A 17424-nucleotide genomic window follows, 5' to 3' on the forward strand; every position below is an offset into this window, starting at 1 on the left:
CTTTCTGGAAGGTTCTTTCTCTCTCTCTCTCTCTCTCTCCTGCCTCTCTTTGTCTTCACATTCCGTCTGGAAGGCTCTTTCTTTCTCTCTCTCCTCAAATTCAAGTTTCTTTTGTTCCAATTGCATCTTTATAGCAATACCCTGTCTGGGTCTACTTCTAACCCTGTTTCTGCTCCTCCAGATTCAAGGGAAAATGGTTGGCTACTAGCCTTAGGAGTTCAGACTTCCTAGCCTTGCCATGTACAGTGATCCCACACTGCTCAGCCATTTTCCTCAACTCCTCCATAGACAGTGCTTTTAACTTATCCCAAGTTACTTCACCCTGGCTTGGGGAGCTACTAGCTTCAGTTGCAGACATACTAGTATTCAAGCAGACACAACCACAAGAAAACTTGTATTGAAATCTTGTTCTTTTTTGATAGGGAACAATTTGGCTTCCACCTTCCAATTTCTCTCGTTTGTCTGTGGGTAAAATCTTGGACGGTAGCCCCCAAAGCCCTGTTACGACCAGGTGAGAAAGGGGTCTAGGGGTTCCTCTCAGCATTCACCTGGTCTTACCGTAACAGGGTTTAATTTTTAAACACACCATGTTTTTAACTCCCCCTTGGTGAATCCTTGTTTACTGCTTTCCAATTATAATTAAGAAACCAGCCAAACAGGATTTCTTAGGTTTAAAGAAGAAAGGTTGAAATTTATTAAACTTAAACTCTAATTCGGTTAATGCCTACACATACATGACGCGCCCATGCTAGCATGCATACGTGATAAACACGCATGCAGATAGAGACAGAAAAGGGCAGAAGAAATAAAGTGGAAAAGTTTGAGGCAATATCTGAAGATGGTTTTGGTTACTGTTCTTCAAATTTGCTGTAGATTCCTTGATTGTAGGTAGCTCTTGCTTTCCATTGGGGCCCAGTATTCTTCTTAAACCTTGTTCAATGTAGGAGACTTTTCTCTCTTGTGGTTCGCATGTCTTCCATGGGTCCAGAGGCTTGTGAGAAAGAGCTGGCAGCAGACAGGGGAAGCTGTGGTGAGCCAGCCAAGAGAGGTCTTTACAGTCCAGAAGCAGACAGTCTCTCTCTCTCAAACTCTATAACTCAAAAAAAAAACTCAGGTTGGCCAGCAGCTTAGTCATGTGACTAGCTGGTTTGACCATGTCTGTTTGTGGATTCGGCCATCTTAGCAGTTATCCTGGAATGTGAGCTTCCTCACCTTCAATGTCTGGTGATCAAAGTCCATTGTGGGTTGAATGTGTCAGGGAATGGTCCTTTGTCTCCACAAGCACTGTCTGTTAGCAAGCAAATGTATTTTCCAGCCATGGCTGGTCTGTTTAACAAGTCTTTTCCTCGCTCCAGCAACAATTTAAAATCAATGCTCATATGACAAAATCACTATGCCTCATTCTTGGCAGGCAGGGTTCCACATGACATTTCCAAAGAAAGTCTCAGACAGACAGACCTCATGGTCATCTGCCTGCATTATCAATTCAAGTCTCCTCTGGGGGAGCTGGTTTGACCATGGCTCCATTCACTATACATTCAGGAAAACTGCAGGGGACCGTCTCCTGCTATTGCCCTGTCTGTCTGACCAACTGCGGTCTCTCTTTCACTAGGGGGGAAGCTACCGCCTTTGCCCCCATGGATCATTACCTAGGAGCAGGTCATCCCAGTCCACAGGCAAACTAGGGACAATCACTATAGTCACGGGTCCCGAAAGTAGGTCGCACTCCAAGTGCACCCGACATAAAGGTACAGACGTACACTGCCCTCCAATACCATTCACCACATTCTGGTATTTACTGCACTCTCTGGGGGAAAGGTCAAGCCTTTTCCCAGTAAAAGGGATCTAGTGGCCCCTGTGTCCTGAGGATTACTATGGGCTTGCTTGACCCCCTCGAGGGGTATGGGGTTACTCTCCCTTCAGACTCAAAATCCTGATAACCTTCAGGAATCCTATTAAATTTTCCTGCAGCTACCGCAGTACATTTCCTGGGCCTTACTACCACTGCAGTTAAAGTCACAACTTGTTCTGCTGTGCTTTCCTTCAGGGTCCCTCCTCCTTCACTGAGTGGGTGTGCCCTGATTAACCCTACAGGCTTTCCCTCTAGTTTCCAGCAGTCATCTCTCAAATGACCTGCTTTATTACAATGGAGGCACACATGTCTCTGGGCCTCACCCCTACTTACAGCACTATCCTTTTTGGCTGGAGGAGGGCCCCCTGTGTCTCCTGCTTTTCTTTCTCTCCCAGGATTGCTTGGGGTTTTATCACCTTCCCACTGTTTATCCTTTTTGGATTTGTAGGCGTTGACTAGGAAAGGTTTTCCCCTTGGGAACCGACTTATAGATGAGAGCAAACTCAACAGCCAGAACTGCTGATTGCCTCGTTCTTTGAACTTTCTGTTCCTCTACATGTGTCTTTACGGAGAGTGGGAGAGAGTTTTTAAATTCCTCGAGCAAAATTACCTCTCTGAGATTTTCATAGCTAGGCTGCCCTCAGCCACTGGTCCAAAGCCATCTGCTTACGTCTCTCAAACTCCAGGTAAGTTTGATCACCTTGCTTCTTGAGGGTTCTAAACTTCTGGCAATAGGCTTCTGGTACTAACTCATATGCCAGGAGCATAGCAATTTTGTCAGTTCATAATTGGATGAACTCTCAACTGGCAACAAGGAGTAAAGCTCATGGGCTTTTCCTACTAACTTGCTTTGTAACAGCAGAGTCCAAGTTTCAGCTGGCCACTTTAACTGCCTTGCAGGTTTTTCAAAAGATACCAAAAATGCTTTCACGTTAAAGACCTGCTACCCTACCCGAATCCGACGGGACCTGACGACATGTGTCGGGTTCAGGTCGGGTCGGGTCGCTCTTCCGGGTCTGGCTTTCGGGCTTGGGTCGGGTCGGGCCGGGTCCGGGTCGGACACACTACCTTTTGCTCTGCTGGGTGGAGAAGGGAAGTTGAGTAAGTAAGCGTCAAAATTTAAAAAGCCTGCCTGAGCTGGGAGTCTGGGACGTCAAGGAGGGAGACTCTTGAGTCTAGACAGTGAGCGAGTGAGCTTCTCTATGACGTCATCGCACTCATATTGCAGCTTCCTTCCATTCCATCCATCCAAAAGTGGTAAGTACAGTGACTGCACGATGGCCGGGTTGGGTCGGGGTTGGGTCGGGCGCAGGTCAGGTCAGGTCGGGCACGGGAAAGATTGGAAGGACTCGGGCTGGCTCGGGTCCGATGTGCTTCTGTCGGGTTTTTTTTCCAGACCCAAGCAGGCCTTTATTCCACATCTCCCTCATTGAAGTTTGGAATCAATTGGGAAAATTTTAACAATTCTGTACCCAGCCCTGAATTACGATCCTCCATATTGGCCATGCTTTCACTGGGGTTACTCTGTCATGCCCTAGTTAACCTCAAGACGCCTCAGTTCTCTTCGCATTCCTTTTGGAAGGCTTTCTCTTTCTCTCTCTCTTTTTCTTCGCGTTCCTTCTGAAGGGCTCTTTCTTTCTCTCTTGCCTGTCTCGCTCTTTCTCTTTCTCTTTCCCTGTCTACTAATTCAAGTTTCCTCTGTTCCAATTGTATCTTTGCTAGCAATACCCTGTCAAAGTCTATTTCCAACCCTATCTTCAGATTCAAGGGAAAAATGGTTGGCCACTAGTCTTAGGAGTTCAGACTTTCTAGCCTTGGCACAGACAGTGATCCCACACTGCTCAGCCATTTTTCTCAACTCTTCCACAGACAGTGCTTTTAACTTGTCCCAAGTTACTTCACCCTGGCTTGAGGAGCTATGGCTTCAGTCGCAGACACATTAGTATTCTTGCACATACAACCACAAGAAAACCTGTATTGAAATCTTTTCCCTTTTTTAAAAATTGGGATCAATTTGACTTCACACTTCCAATTTTCTCATTTTTCTGTGGGTCGAATCTCTGATCCTAGCCCCCAAATTTCTGTTACGACCAGGTGAGAAAGGTGTCTGGGGGTTTCCTCTCAGCCTTTGCCTTGTTTGACTGTAATAGGGTTTAATTTTTAAAACATCATGTTTTTAGCGCCCCCTCAGTGAGTCCTTGTTCACTGATCTCCAATTATAAAGTAAAGAAAGCAACCGACCCTTAGATTTAAACAGGAAAGATGTAAGTTTATTAACATTAAAACTCTCGGTTAACAACTACAAATATGTGACGCGACCACGCCAGCGTGCACGCAGGCGGATAGAGATAGAAAAGGAGAAAGAATAAAGGGGAAAAGTTTGAAGCAATAGCTGGAGTTCATTTACTGTTTTGAGTTCGATGTAGAGTCTTTGATTGCAGTTAAATCTTGCCATTTCGTTGGGGCCCAGTGCATGCTTTCAAACTTGTTTCAATGCAGGAGTCCTCTCTCTTGGGGTTGAAGTGGCTTCAGTGGATCTGGAAATTCATGTGAGAGAGAGAGAGGGCCAGGGAGTGAGGCCTTCCTTCTCTTTTGTCTTCAAAGCAGTCTCTGTCTTCAAACTGTCCTGTGAGCACAATTCAAACCTCCAAGTTGGCCAGCAGGATAGTCATGTGACTAAGTTTTTTCAACAAGCTCTCCTGTGTTTTTTGTGGATTCTCCATCTTAGCAGCCACCCTTAGTTGGTGGGGGGGGGGGGGGGGGGGGTGGCGGTGGGGGTGTGGGGGGTGGATGGAATACTGGCTTGTTCCACATTCAATGTCTGGCCATCAAAATCCATTTGGGTTCATTGGATCAGGGAACAGTTCTATTGTCTCTCCAGGCAACTGTCTCTTAGTATGCAAATGTTTCCTGCCACTGTTGTGATTTCTTTAAACAAGTCATCTGTTCAGTCCAGCAACAGTTTAAAGTTAATGTTCATATGACAAAATTAATAAGCCTCATTCTTGACAGGTGGGGTCTTCATGACAGATGGTACACATAGCAGACACAATGCACCAATGGTGTAGGGAGTGAATGTTGAAGGTGGTGGATGGGATGCCAATCAAGCAGGCTGCTTTGTCCTGGATAGTGTTGAGCTTCTTGAGTGTTGGAATTGCTTTTATCCAGGCAAGTGGAGAATATTCCACCACAGTCCTGACTTGTGTCTTAATGATACTGGAAAGGCTTTGGGGAGTCAGGAGCACTGTTCCTGCTAAGCTGTTTGTGGGCATGCAGCAGCCTGAAAGGTACTGCGCAGGCCTTGTTCTCTGATAAATAATGCAGATGTGTGGCCAAGCAAAAAAAATTTAAAGGGACTACACATTGAAAAAACAGGCTGCGCTCGGCAACTAAATTATAAAGGAACCATTGGTCTTGAGGTGAGTCATTCGCCGCAGAATACCTAGTGTTTGGCCTGCTCTTGTAGCCATAGTATTTATGTGGCTGGCACAGTTAAGTTTCTGGTCAATGGTGACACCCAGGATGTTGATGGTCGGAGATTTGATGATGGTAATGCCATTGAATGTCAAGAGGAGGTGGTTAGACTTTTTCTTGTTGGAGATAGTCATTGTCTGACATTTGTGTGGCACAAATGTTATTTTTCATTTATCAGCGAAAAGCTGAATGTTGTCCAGATCTTGTTGCATGTGTGCAAGGACTGCTTCAGTATTTGCGAATGGAACTAAACACTGCGTAGTCATCAGTGAACATCCCACTTCTGACCTTGTGATGGAGGGAAGGTCATTTAAGCAGCTGAACAGTAGGGCCTGGAAACCTGACCTGAAGAACTTGTGCAGTGATGTCCTAGGGCTAAGATGATTGACATCTAACAGCCACACCATCTTTCTTTGTGCTTGGTAGGAATCCAGCTAGTGGAGAGGTTTCCACTGATTTCCATTGACTTCAGTTTTGTTAGGCCTCCTTGATGCCACACTTTGTCAAATGCTGCTGTGATGTCAAGGGCAGTGAATCACCTCAAAGCTGGAACCCACCTCTTTTTCCCATATTTGGACTCAGGTTCTAATGATGTTCAGCCAAAGGGCTGCAGCCAGTCCACATGATAAGATTCCAGAAGCAGTGTAGGAAGCTAAAGATGTAGAGATAAAAGTGGGAAGTGTGGTAGGGAAGGGGGAGTTAAAGTGTCAAACCAAAGTCAGCTCAGGGTCACTCTTGTAGGTAAAATAGAAGTATTTAGCAAAGTGGACCCTAAGCTGCAATTGGTCTCCCCAGATTAAAGGAGACTGCTCCATTAGCAGCACATACATTATACAGTATTTTACATTACTTTCTGTCACATAGGAGGGTTTTGTGTCTTGGATCATAGGGAAGAATTTTGTTTTCACGCTGGGGCAAAAAAATGGCAGCTTGCAAGTATGGGCTGCATGCCACTGCAATCTTCAGCCTGGCCCCCCCACCCTCCCACGTGGCGGAGGCAGCCTTAGCGATGCCGTCAATGGCGTCACCTGTTTTTGTGCAGGCGCCATTTTTACAGGGCTGCCAGGCCTGCATTGACAGATCAAAGTTGACCCCCCCAAAATGCAACAAAAAATAAAGTTTGACCCCCCAACTACACCAGAACAGTCAGATTACCTCTTTTCCACCCCAACTGCACTAATCACAGAATTGCTACAGTGCAGAAGGAGGCCATTCGGCTTATCGTGTCCACACCAGCTCTCTGAAAGAGCAATTCCTTCAGTCCCATTCCCCTGCCTTCTCCCCATAACCCTGCACATTCTTCCTTTTCATATAACTGTCTAATTCCCTTTTGAATGCTTCAGTTGAACCTGCCTCCACCACATTCTCAGGCAGTGCATTCCAGAACTTAACCACTCGCTGCGTGAAAAAGTTTTTCCTCATGTCACTTTTGCTTCTCTTACCAAATACTTTAAATCTGTGCCCTCTCGTTCTCGATCCTTTCACAAGTGGGAACAGTTTCTCTCTATCTACTCTGTCCAGACCCCTCATGATTTTGAATATCTCTATCAAATCACCTCTCAGCCTTCTCTTCTCCAAGGAAAACAGTCATAACTTCTCCAATCTATCTTCATAACTGAAGTTCCTCATCCTTGGAACCATTCTCATGAATCTTTTCTGTACTCTCTCCACTTTCCTCAAGTGCAGCACCCAAAATTGGACGCAATACTCCAGCTGAGGCCAAACTAGTGTCTTATACAAGTTCAACATAACTTAGAGTCATAGAGAGATACAGCACTGAAACAGGCCCTTCAGCACACCGAGTCTGTGCTGACCATCAACCACCCATTTCTACTAATTCTACATTAATCCCATCTCCCCTACCATATCCCCACCTTCCCTCAATTCTCCTACCACCTACCTACACTGGGGGCAATTTACAATGGCCAATTTACCTATTAACCTGCAAGTCTTTGGCTGTGGGAGGAAACGGAAACTTCTTTGCTCTTGTGCTCTATGCTTCTATTAATAAAGCCCAGGATACTGTAGCTTTATTAACCACTCTCAACCTGTCCTGCTCCCTTTAATGACTTGTGCACATATACACCTAGGTCCCTCTGCTCCTGCACTTTTATAATAATGTCCTTTATTCTATATTGTCTCTCCATGTTCTTCTTACCAAAATGAATCACCTCACATTTCTCTGGATTGAACTTTATCTGCCACCTGTCTGCCCATTCCACCAACTTGTCCTTTTGAAGTTCTACACTACTCTCCTCACAGTTCATAAATGCAGAGTTGACCCCTTTCAACCTCCTAAGTGACCTAAGTACAGAGTTCAACCCTTCCCCTTACACTACACTGTCAATGCAGAGTCGACCCCTTCCCCCCACTTCACTGCAAAATGCAGAGTTACTCCTTCCCCACCAGCTTTCCCTGGATGGGAAAGTGAAGGCGCGGGAGTGCTGCATGTCGGAAGATCCAGAACTGCTGGTAAGATCGCTCCACATTCCATTTATATGTATCTAAATAGCTGATTTGAATATTGAAATCCAAGTCCCGCCACAGAGCAGTGGATGTGCCGCCACGAAGCTTCCTTGCTGCCGGGATGATCGGGCCCAGCATTCCGGGTGTTGGGTTCCGTGGTAGGCCACTGACACTCCAATCTTCAGCCCCGCTGTCCCCCCCATCCTGCCATGGAGCCCGACCCCAGGGGGAGAACAAGATCCTGGCCATAGTGTGGGATTAGGTCAATGGACAGGTGTTACATCACCTGCAGTTGCACAGGCAGGTGTCAGGTAAGGACAGCTGAAAATAGCGGTGGTGGAAAAGTGAACAAGACGGTCCCTCCTAAAATGGTCTCATCTAGGATTGGAAGGACATTCCTCTCGCCTTAAATATCTGAAGTATTGTGAAGTGTTTGAAGTGAGTTAAAATGGCATTTCAATTAGGAAAAGTAATGTTCCTACATGATTATTGCTGGAAAATATAATTTGCAATGCCTGTCCATTCTGTGATCTGCACTTATTTTAAATTCTTACCATCCTTGCACTCTGGGCAACATTTTCCTTTCTCATACACTGGATTGACACATGGGGGTGGAGCACAGTCAGCAACTAGACAGCGTGCAATACCATCCATATCACAGGTACATTGTTCACACTCTGATGGCTGAAATACAATGAGAAAAAATGATTTACCAGCATGAAGGCAGTGAAAGCAATCAATCATAAAAGGAATTAATGACCTGATAGGGCAGGACTAGGCTATTCAGCCCCTCAAGCCTATTCTACCATTGAATTAGATCATGCCAGATTAGTACCTCAACTCCATTTACACACCTGTGTTCCTTGATATTCCTACTGAACAAAAATCTATCAATCTAAGTCTTGAAAGTTTCACTTGACCCAGCATCCTCAGACTTTTGGGAGGATGGAATTCCAAATTTCCACTAAACATTGTGTGAAAAAGAGCTTCCTAATTTCACTCCTAAATGGTCTAACTCTAACTTTAAAATTATGCCCCATGTTCTGGATTCCCAGACCAGAGAAAATCAGTTTCTCTATATTTACTCTATTGCATCTTTTTATCATTCAAAGACCTCAATTAGATCTCTCCTCAACCTTCCAAACTCAAAGGAATACAAACAAAGTTTATGCAACCTGTCCTCATAATTTAAACTTTTAAGATCTGGTATTATTCAGGTGAATCTATGCTGTACACCCTCCAAGGCCAATATATATTTCCTGAGGTTCAGTGCCCAAAACTGTACTCCAGGTTAAGCCTGACCAAGGTTCTGTACTACTGAAGCATCACTTCCTCATTTTTGTATTTCAGTCCCCTTCAGATAAAGGCCAACATTTTCTGAACTTTTTTGATTACACTTTGTACCAGTGCACTAAATTTTAGTGATTTCTGCAAATGAGCATGTAAATCCCTTTGCTCCTCTAAAGCTCCTAGTTTCTCACCATTATTAAAATGGTATAATTTGTCTTTCTCAGATCTAAAGTGGATAACCTCATACTTCCCTATATTGAACTCCATTCATCATAGATTTTCCTACTCACTTGTAGCCTGCTGTTAAACCTCCATTGAAATGGCATCATGTTCACCCTGGGAAAGTTCCCCACAGCAAACACTATTACATTGAAGGTCAAACTTTTCCAATGACTTTTTTTTACTTAGCTCTTACTCATTAGTATAACTCCATTGGATGTGCATTGTATCTGTTAACAGCAGACACAGTTGCTGATATGAATTCATCGGATTGTTCTTTGTATATTTGTACACCATTCTGCATACCACTACAACCAACAGTTACGTTTAAAGCAATTAGTGGAACTGAAATTCCATGGGGATTTGTCAGTCTCACATCTTAACTCCATTAGGAGTCCGATCCATGTCACTCTGCTATTTAAGAAAGGTGAATGGGGACCAGAGATTTATAGATTGGTTAGCTTAAGATCTGTTGTGGAGAAGTTATTGGAGTCTATAATTAAGGATAGAATGATTGATTGAAAATTTTCAGTTGATCAGTATCAACATGAATTTGTAAAGGATAGGTCATGCCTGATGAATATGACTGAATTTTTTGAAAAAGGTGACTGAATTATTGGACAAGGGAATGCCAATTAATGTTATTTATATGGACTTCCAGAAGGTATTTGATAAAGTCCCTCATAAGAGATTGTTAGCTAATGTTGAAGTTCAGTGCTGTTACCTCATAGGGCTCGACATTCTTGTTGTGCATAAATTGGCTGCCAAGTTGGACTTCACTTCAAAAGTAATGCATTGGTTGTGAAACAGTTTGGGACATCCTAGTGAAAAGTGCAACATAAATTCAAGTTATTTCTTTCCTTTTCTTCTTTTTGATGCCTCTCAGTCATCCCCTGAATTGTGCTTCAACAACTTGCAGCACCTTTAACAGAGCAAAACATCCAAGACGCTTCACAAGAGCATTACCAAACAGAAGTTGACGCTGAGCCACATAGGGAGATATTAGGACAGCTGACCACAACCTTGACCAGACAGATGTGTTTTAAGGGGCGTCTTGAAGGAGGAGAGAGCGGTCGAGAGGTGGGGAAGTTTAGGGAGGGAATTCCAGTGCTTAGTGCCAAGGTAGCTAAAAGCACGGCCAATGGTGAAGCAATAAAAATCAGGGTTCCGCAAAAGGCCAGAATTGGAGGAGTGTAGAGATTTTGGACGGTTGCAGGGCTGGAGGAAGATACAGAGAGATAGGGAGGGACAAGGGCATTGGGAAGTTTGAAAGCTAGAATGACAATTTTAAAATTGCTGTGTTGTCAGACTGGGAGCCCATGTAGGTCAGTGAGCAAAATGAATGGAACCTGGTGTGAGTTAGGTTATGGCAGCAGAGTTTTGGACGAACTCAAGTTTATTTAGGGTGGAGGATGGGTTGCTGGCAAGGACAGTATGGGAATAATAATGTCTAGACATAAGAAAGCCATGAATAAGGAATTCAGCAGTAGATGGGCTGAAGCGGGGCAGAGTTGGACGATGTTATGGAGGTGGAAGTCGGCAATCTTAGTGATGGAATGGATATGGGGTCAGAAGCTCATCTAAAGGTCAAATAGAACACAAAGATTGCAAACAATTTGGTTCAGCCTCAGATAGGGATTAGGGATGGAGTCAGTGGCCAGGATTGAGGATAATGTCATAGAGTGATACAGCACTGAAACAGGCCCATCGTCCCACTGAGTCTGTGCCGACCACCAACCACCCATTTATACTAATCATACATTATCCCATATTCCCTACCACAACCCCACCTTCCCTCAATTCTCCGACCACCTACCTACACTAGGGGCAATTTACCTATCAACCTGCAAGTCTTTGGCTGTGGGAGGAAACCAGAGCACCCAGCAGAAACCCACACACTCACAGGGAGAACTTGCAAACTCTGCACAGGCAGTACCCAGAACCAAACCAAGGTTGCTGGAGCTGTGAGGCTGCAGTGCTAACCACTGCGCCATTGTTCTGCCCTGCATGGTTTCAGTTTTCTCAATTTTTAGATGCGGCAAACTTCTGCTCATCTAGTACAACACTAGGTTAATCTGTGAAAATATTTTTTGTGCAGATTTCCCTTTGCTGTGACATCCTGAGCATAAACAGTCCACTGAATCCAGAATTAATACCGTTCATGATGTTTCCAGAGCGAAACATTACATTACTCAAGGCAAATTATAAGTAAACTGTCTGCTCTCAGCCAACCTCTGACCAACAACTGTAAAAAAGCAAATGCTAAAGGCAGGGACTGAGGCACCCAAGTAAGTATATATGCCTCTATTTGGATTATTTGCCAATTCAGATTAAGATGCCTTTCAATAATTCAATGGAAAATTCCTGGAAGGAATGTCCTTTGATTTATAGATGCCCAATACAAAAGACCCAATACAAAATAACCCTTTCATAACACTGTTTTGGAAGTCATTCAAAATATTTTAAGTTGGAGCTTCATAATATTTTCCAAGAATGTAAATCATTCTAATGACGATTTAGGAAAGTAAGTGATTTGGAGTTGCTGCATTAGCAGCTATAGGACAGTAAGCTCACCTTAAAAGCACAGACAGGTCCCTGAGACTCATGAGAAAGATGCACTTTGCTATAGGTAACTACTTTTATGTTTTTGGCAAGGTCTTGAGTATAGGGCTGTGTTACGGCCAGGTGAGAAATGTGTTTAGGGGTCTTTTGCTGTCTTTACCTGGTCTTAGTGTAACAGAGTTTAATTTTAAACACACTGTGTTTTGAGCTCCCCTTTTTGTGAATCCTTGTTCACAGTTTTCCAATTATAAGACAAAGAAACCAATTCATGCAGGCTTTCTCAGGTTTAAAGAAGAAAGATAAAATTTTATTAAAACTTAAACTTTAATCTGGTTCATGCCTACCGATATACGACGCACCCACGCTACCATATACATGCGATATACACATGCAGATAGGAACAGAAAAGAGAAGAAAGGATAAGGTGGAACAGTTTGAGGCAATATCTTGTTATGGTGCTTCGAGCTCACGGCTTAGTACTTTTTGTAAATAGTCTTGCTTTCGTCAGGCCCCAGTGTTCTTCTTAAAACTTGTTCACATAGGAAACTTTTCTTTCTTTGAGTTTCACCTGTTTTCACAAGATTCAGTTCTGTGGAAAGGAGATGGAAGCAGGCAGGAGAGAAGTTTTCTTGCTTTAGTTCCAGGAGAGATCTTTACTCCATGAGCACATGGCTTTGCCTGTTCAAAATCCGTTCCATGTTTTCCATCAGGCCCTCGTCTTCACTGAGCGGGTGTGCCCTGATTAACCCTACTGGTTTCCCCTCTAGTTTCCAGCAGTCAGCTTTTAAATGCCCTGCCTTATTATAATAGAAGCACACAGGTCTCTGGGTCTCACTCTTGCTCATAGCACTTCCTTTTTGGCTGGAGGAGTGCTCCCTGCATCTCCTGCTTTGCTTTCTCTTCCAGGACTGCCTGGGTGGATATCACCTTCCCACCCTTTGTCCTTTTCGGATTTGTGCGGGTGGTTAGGAAAGGTTCTCCCCTGGGAAACAAACATATAAATTAAAGCAAACTCCAGAACGGCCACTTGCCGGGCTCCCTGAACCCACTGCTCCTCTACATGGGTTTTTATTGAGAATGGGAGAGAGTTTTGAAATTCCTCTAACAGGATTACTTCTCTGAGAGTCTCATAGCTGAGCTGGATTTTTGCTTACTTCTTTCAAACTCCAGATAAGTTTGCTTTTTGAGGGTTCAAAACTTTTGCCGATAGGCTTTGGGTACTAATTCATAAGCCCTGAGGATAGCACTTTTGGTCAGTTCATAATTTGATGAACTCTCATCCGGCAACAAGGAATAAACCTCTTGGGCTTTTCCGGTTAGTTTGCTTTGAGGTAAAAGAGACCAGGTCTCAGCTGGCCATTTTAGCTGCCTTGCCAGTTTCTCAAAACACACGAAAAATTCTTCCACATCTTCCTCACTAAATTTTGGAATTAATTGAGCGAGTTTTAGCAATCTTGTACCCAGCCCTGAATTATGCTCCTCCATATTGGCTATGCTTTCACTAGGGTTACTCTGTCGCCCCCTAGTTAACTCAAGCCGCTTCAACCTTCTCTCTTGGCATTCTTTTTGGAATTTTTTTCTCTTTCTCTCTCCTGTCTCTCCTGTTCCTTCTTCTGTCTTTCTTTCACTCTCTCCTCTCTCTCTCGTTCCCTCTCCTGTCTTTGTTTTTCTTCATGTGCCATCTGAAAAGCACTTTCTTTCTTCCTCTCCTGTCTCTCTCTCTCTCTTTCCCTGTCTTCTAAATCAAGTTTCCTTTGTTCCAATTGTATCTTTGCAAGCAGTACTCTCTATGGATCTACTTCTAACACTGCCTCTGCTTCTTCAGATTCAAGGGAAAAATTGTTGGCCACTAGCATTAGGAGTTCAGACATCCTAGCCTTGCCACATACAGTGATCCCAGACTGCTCAGCTATTTTTCTCAACACTTCCATAGACAGTGCTTTTAGCTTATCCCAAGTTACTTCACACTGGCTTGGGGAGCTACTCGCTTCAGTTGCAGACATGTTAGTATTCAATCACCACAACAAAACCTGTATTGAATTGCTCTTTTTGATTGGGAACAATTTGGCTTCCCACTTCCAATGTCACTCATTTGTCTGGATTCTAGCACCCAAATTTCTGTTATGACCAGGTGAGAAATGCGTCTAGGAGTCTTTTGCTGTCTTTACCTGGTCTTAGTGTAACAGGGTTTAATTTTAAACACACTGTGTTTTGAGCTCCCCTTTTTGTGAATCCTTGTTCACAGTTTTCCAATTATAAGACAAAGAAACCAATTCACACATGCTTTCTCAGGTTTAAAGAAGAAAGATGAAATTTTATTAAAACTTAAACTTTAATAGGGTTCACGCCTACAATATATGACGTGCCCATGCTAGCATGCACACATGATATGCACATGCAGATAGGAACAGAAAAGAGAAGGTGGAACAATTTGAGGCAATATCTTGTTACAATGCTTTGAGCTCATGGCTTAGTATTTTTTGTAAGTAGTCTTGCTTTCATCGGGGCTCAGTGTTCTTCTTAAAACCTTGTTCACGTAGGAAACTTTTCTCTGAGGTTCACGTGTTTTCACAAGATTCAGTTCCATGGGAAGGAGATGGAAGCAGGCAGGAGAGAGGTTTCCTTGCTTCAGTTCAAGGAGAGATCTTTACTCCATGAGCACACGGCTTTGTCTGTTCAAAATCCTTTGTTGGAAGTTCAAATTCTCTGCAACAGCCAGTTAGCCATGTGATTAAAACTAGTCTGACCACTTCTGTGTATTGGGGAAGCAACCATTAGGTCCCTATTGTTCCAACACTGCTAGTACTATGCAAATGTCCTTCCAGTCAGGGCTTGCAATTTTAAGTTTTAATGTTCATATGGTGAAATAACATGTGCCTCAGTCTTGGTTGGGGCGGGGGTGGGGTGGTTGCCTGATAGGCTGATTCCTGATTAAAAATTTCACAGATTTGTAGAAAAAAGTTGACTAGAAAGATGAATTGGAGTCAGTGGCAAGGGTACAAAATTTCTTCTGCAGGCTAAAGACAATGGATTTTGTCTTTTGATTGTTTAATTTGGGGTAATTACAACTCATTCAAGATTGGACATCAGAGGCAGTGGAGGGGTCATGAGGCATGGTGAGAAGAAAGCTGGATGTCATGAGTGCATATTTGGAAATTTATCCCATGTCTGTGCATGGTGACACCATTGGTTAACATGTAGGCGAGGAAGGAGAGGAACAGGATGGATTCTTGTAGGGCTCCTGAGGTGACAACGCAGGAGTGGGAATAGAAGCCATTACTACACTTCTGTGGCTATAATTGGATAGGTATGAGTGGAATGAAACAAAAGCAGTACTACTGAGCGATACAATGCAAGAGGATGGTGTGATTGACTGTCAAAGGCTACAAGGATGAGGACACATGATGGTCACAGTTACCAGAAAATATAATTCATTGTTTAGAGCCAATCTGGTGCTGTGGGAGGGAACAAGTCTTACTGGAGAGATTCAAACAGAATGTTGAGACAGGCACAAATCTGGATGACAACATGTTGATGGAATTTGTTGAGGAAAGGAAATTGGGCAGTAGTTAGTGAGTGTAGTGAGGTCAAGAGTGAGACATTCCAAAGCGTTTCAAAGGCAATGATTACTTTTGAAGTGTAGTCAATGGTGTTATGCATCAAATTGCTTCTACCTGCAAGCACATCTGTGTTTCAGGCAGCCCTGAAGGGCTGGACACAAAAAAATAAATATCATTTTTTTCAGAGAATGCAGTTAATTCAATAATGCTGGACAGTTATCTATACATTTGATTCATAATCTTCTGCATAGGCATGAACAGAATCTTTTTGATGTTTGTGGACTGCTTTTAGAATAGAATAAGGGTAAATCTTTAAAAAAAACTTTCAAGGGATTTAACTGATCGCTCACCAATACAGCCCAACAGAATGAAAGACAAAAGGAAAAGAACACTGGAATAAAAGCGGAGAAAGAACATTTACGGATGAGAGGAAAAGGCCCCAAAACAGAAAACTAAGGTCAACGCAAGAAAGCGTGACCGTGAAAGAAAGACGAAAGCAAAGGGCTGTGTGAGTTTAGAGATTAGAGAAGGACAATATAACATCTAAACGTCGATTGGAGAAGAGGGGACGAATATAGAACCGGGCAAACTGTCACAAAGAAAGAAGGGAACAGAGTGGCAGAGGAGCGTGAGAAAAGTGGAAAGGAAGAGAAAAAAATATTCGGAAAGAAGGGGAAGGAACAGAAAGTCAAAAAACACGAGACAGATAGAAATCACTTTTCTGTGAGCCTTGAATCATTGAAACCAGTTTATCGTTTAATTCTGAATTGTCTCTGTTTCCCCCCACTTTTTTCTTAGAAGCCAACAGATCTCTCCCCCACCCCCCACCACCCCCCGTACCCTACCCTTCAATGTTGCCCAGCTTGACAATGTGCGTTTACCTGGAACTGCTGCCCCAGCTCGTAGACATCTCCCCGGTACTCGCAGCCGATCCTCTCGCAGCGGGGGCAGCAGTCGCTCGGGTAGTGGCTGACATGGATGCAGGATGGCGGCAGCGGCACACACTCGGTGCGGGCACACACTGCACCGTCTGCGGTGCACTCACACTGTGTGCAGTGATCCGACTCCAGCAAGTACCATTCGCCCACATAATACACGCTGCCGTTAGCCTCGCAAGTGTTGGGCACCGAGAATGCCAGGCTCTCCCTTACCAACAGTGCCAAGAGCAGCGAGAAAACCAGCCCGTCCGCCTGCACTGCCATGGTGTTTTTTTGTGTTGTTGCGATCCGGATGTTGAAATAATAATTAATAACTATATTTAAAATCTGGGATGAAAGGCATCGAAATCCCCGTGAACGCCGCTATATCGATGGTGTCTTTGCTCCACAGATGTCCCCTTTTCCAGAGGCTTGGATGCAGCGGTTTGGGACTCCAAAATGTTACGGTTTCTTTAATTCTTTTTTTAACACCAGCATGTGTCAAATACTTACATATACAATTGGGAAAAAAATGTTGTTGAACGAACACCGAGTTTTATTTTACACTCCTTTGGGAGAGGGAGATTGTAAGCACCAGAAGTAAGTACAGATTTGCAAAACCTTCAGATCCCAGCTGCAAACAAAGTGCACAAGCCCTAATGTTGGGGATCCCAAAATCCTTTCTTTGTTCTGGGAATGCAAAACGCTGCGATATCCTCTACTGCAGTGCTGGGATTAATTGTTCCTTTCAGAGGGAGAGATTCTGTGCCCAGATAAAGCAAGCTGCTGATTTTCCAACTGGATCTTGTCTTGACTGCAGCTACCTTTAATACTGGAGTCACTCCGACACACGTGATCGGAGCAACAAAAAGCATGGATTAGGACAGTCCATCCCACTAATAGAACTGAATCACAGATTTGACTTCGTCGGTGCAATTATAAAGCATTTCAAAACTCACGTAAACTACTATTAATATGTTATTCAACTTCACCCAAAGGTAACACTGCATTCTATCCTAATAGCCTGTTATTTAGCACACTATAATAGCCCATTATTTAGGACACTGAATGTCTACGTGCACGA

At 43.7% G+C, this 17424-nt stretch overlaps 1 protein-coding gene across 2 annotated transcripts in view; it reads right to left on the minus strand.

The window, feature by feature from the left end:
- The window catches only part of zgc:113531 (uncharacterized protein LOC541359 homolog), a 32502-nt gene extending 15352 nt beyond the window's left edge, over positions 1 to 17150 (minus strand). For both annotated transcript variants that reach the window (XM_068037004.1, XM_068037003.1), the window contains exons 1-2: positions 16305 to 17150; positions 8347 to 8476 (exon numbers count right to left, since the gene is read on the minus strand). In XM_068037004.1, the coding sequence (XP_067893105.1) occupies positions 8347 to 8476; positions 16305 to 16625 (451 nt within the window). In that variant the 5' untranslated portion in view covers positions 16626 to 17150. The remainder of the gene's footprint in view (positions 1 to 8346; positions 8477 to 16304) is intronic.
- Between the last annotated feature and the right edge of the window lie 274 nt (positions 17151 to 17424).

The sequence above is a fragment of the Heterodontus francisci genome, chromosome 8 (assembly GCF_036365525.1).
Source record: "Heterodontus francisci isolate sHetFra1 chromosome 8, sHetFra1.hap1, whole genome shotgun sequence".
NCBI lineage: Eukaryota > Metazoa > Chordata > Chondrichthyes > Heterodontiformes > Heterodontidae > Heterodontus > Heterodontus francisci.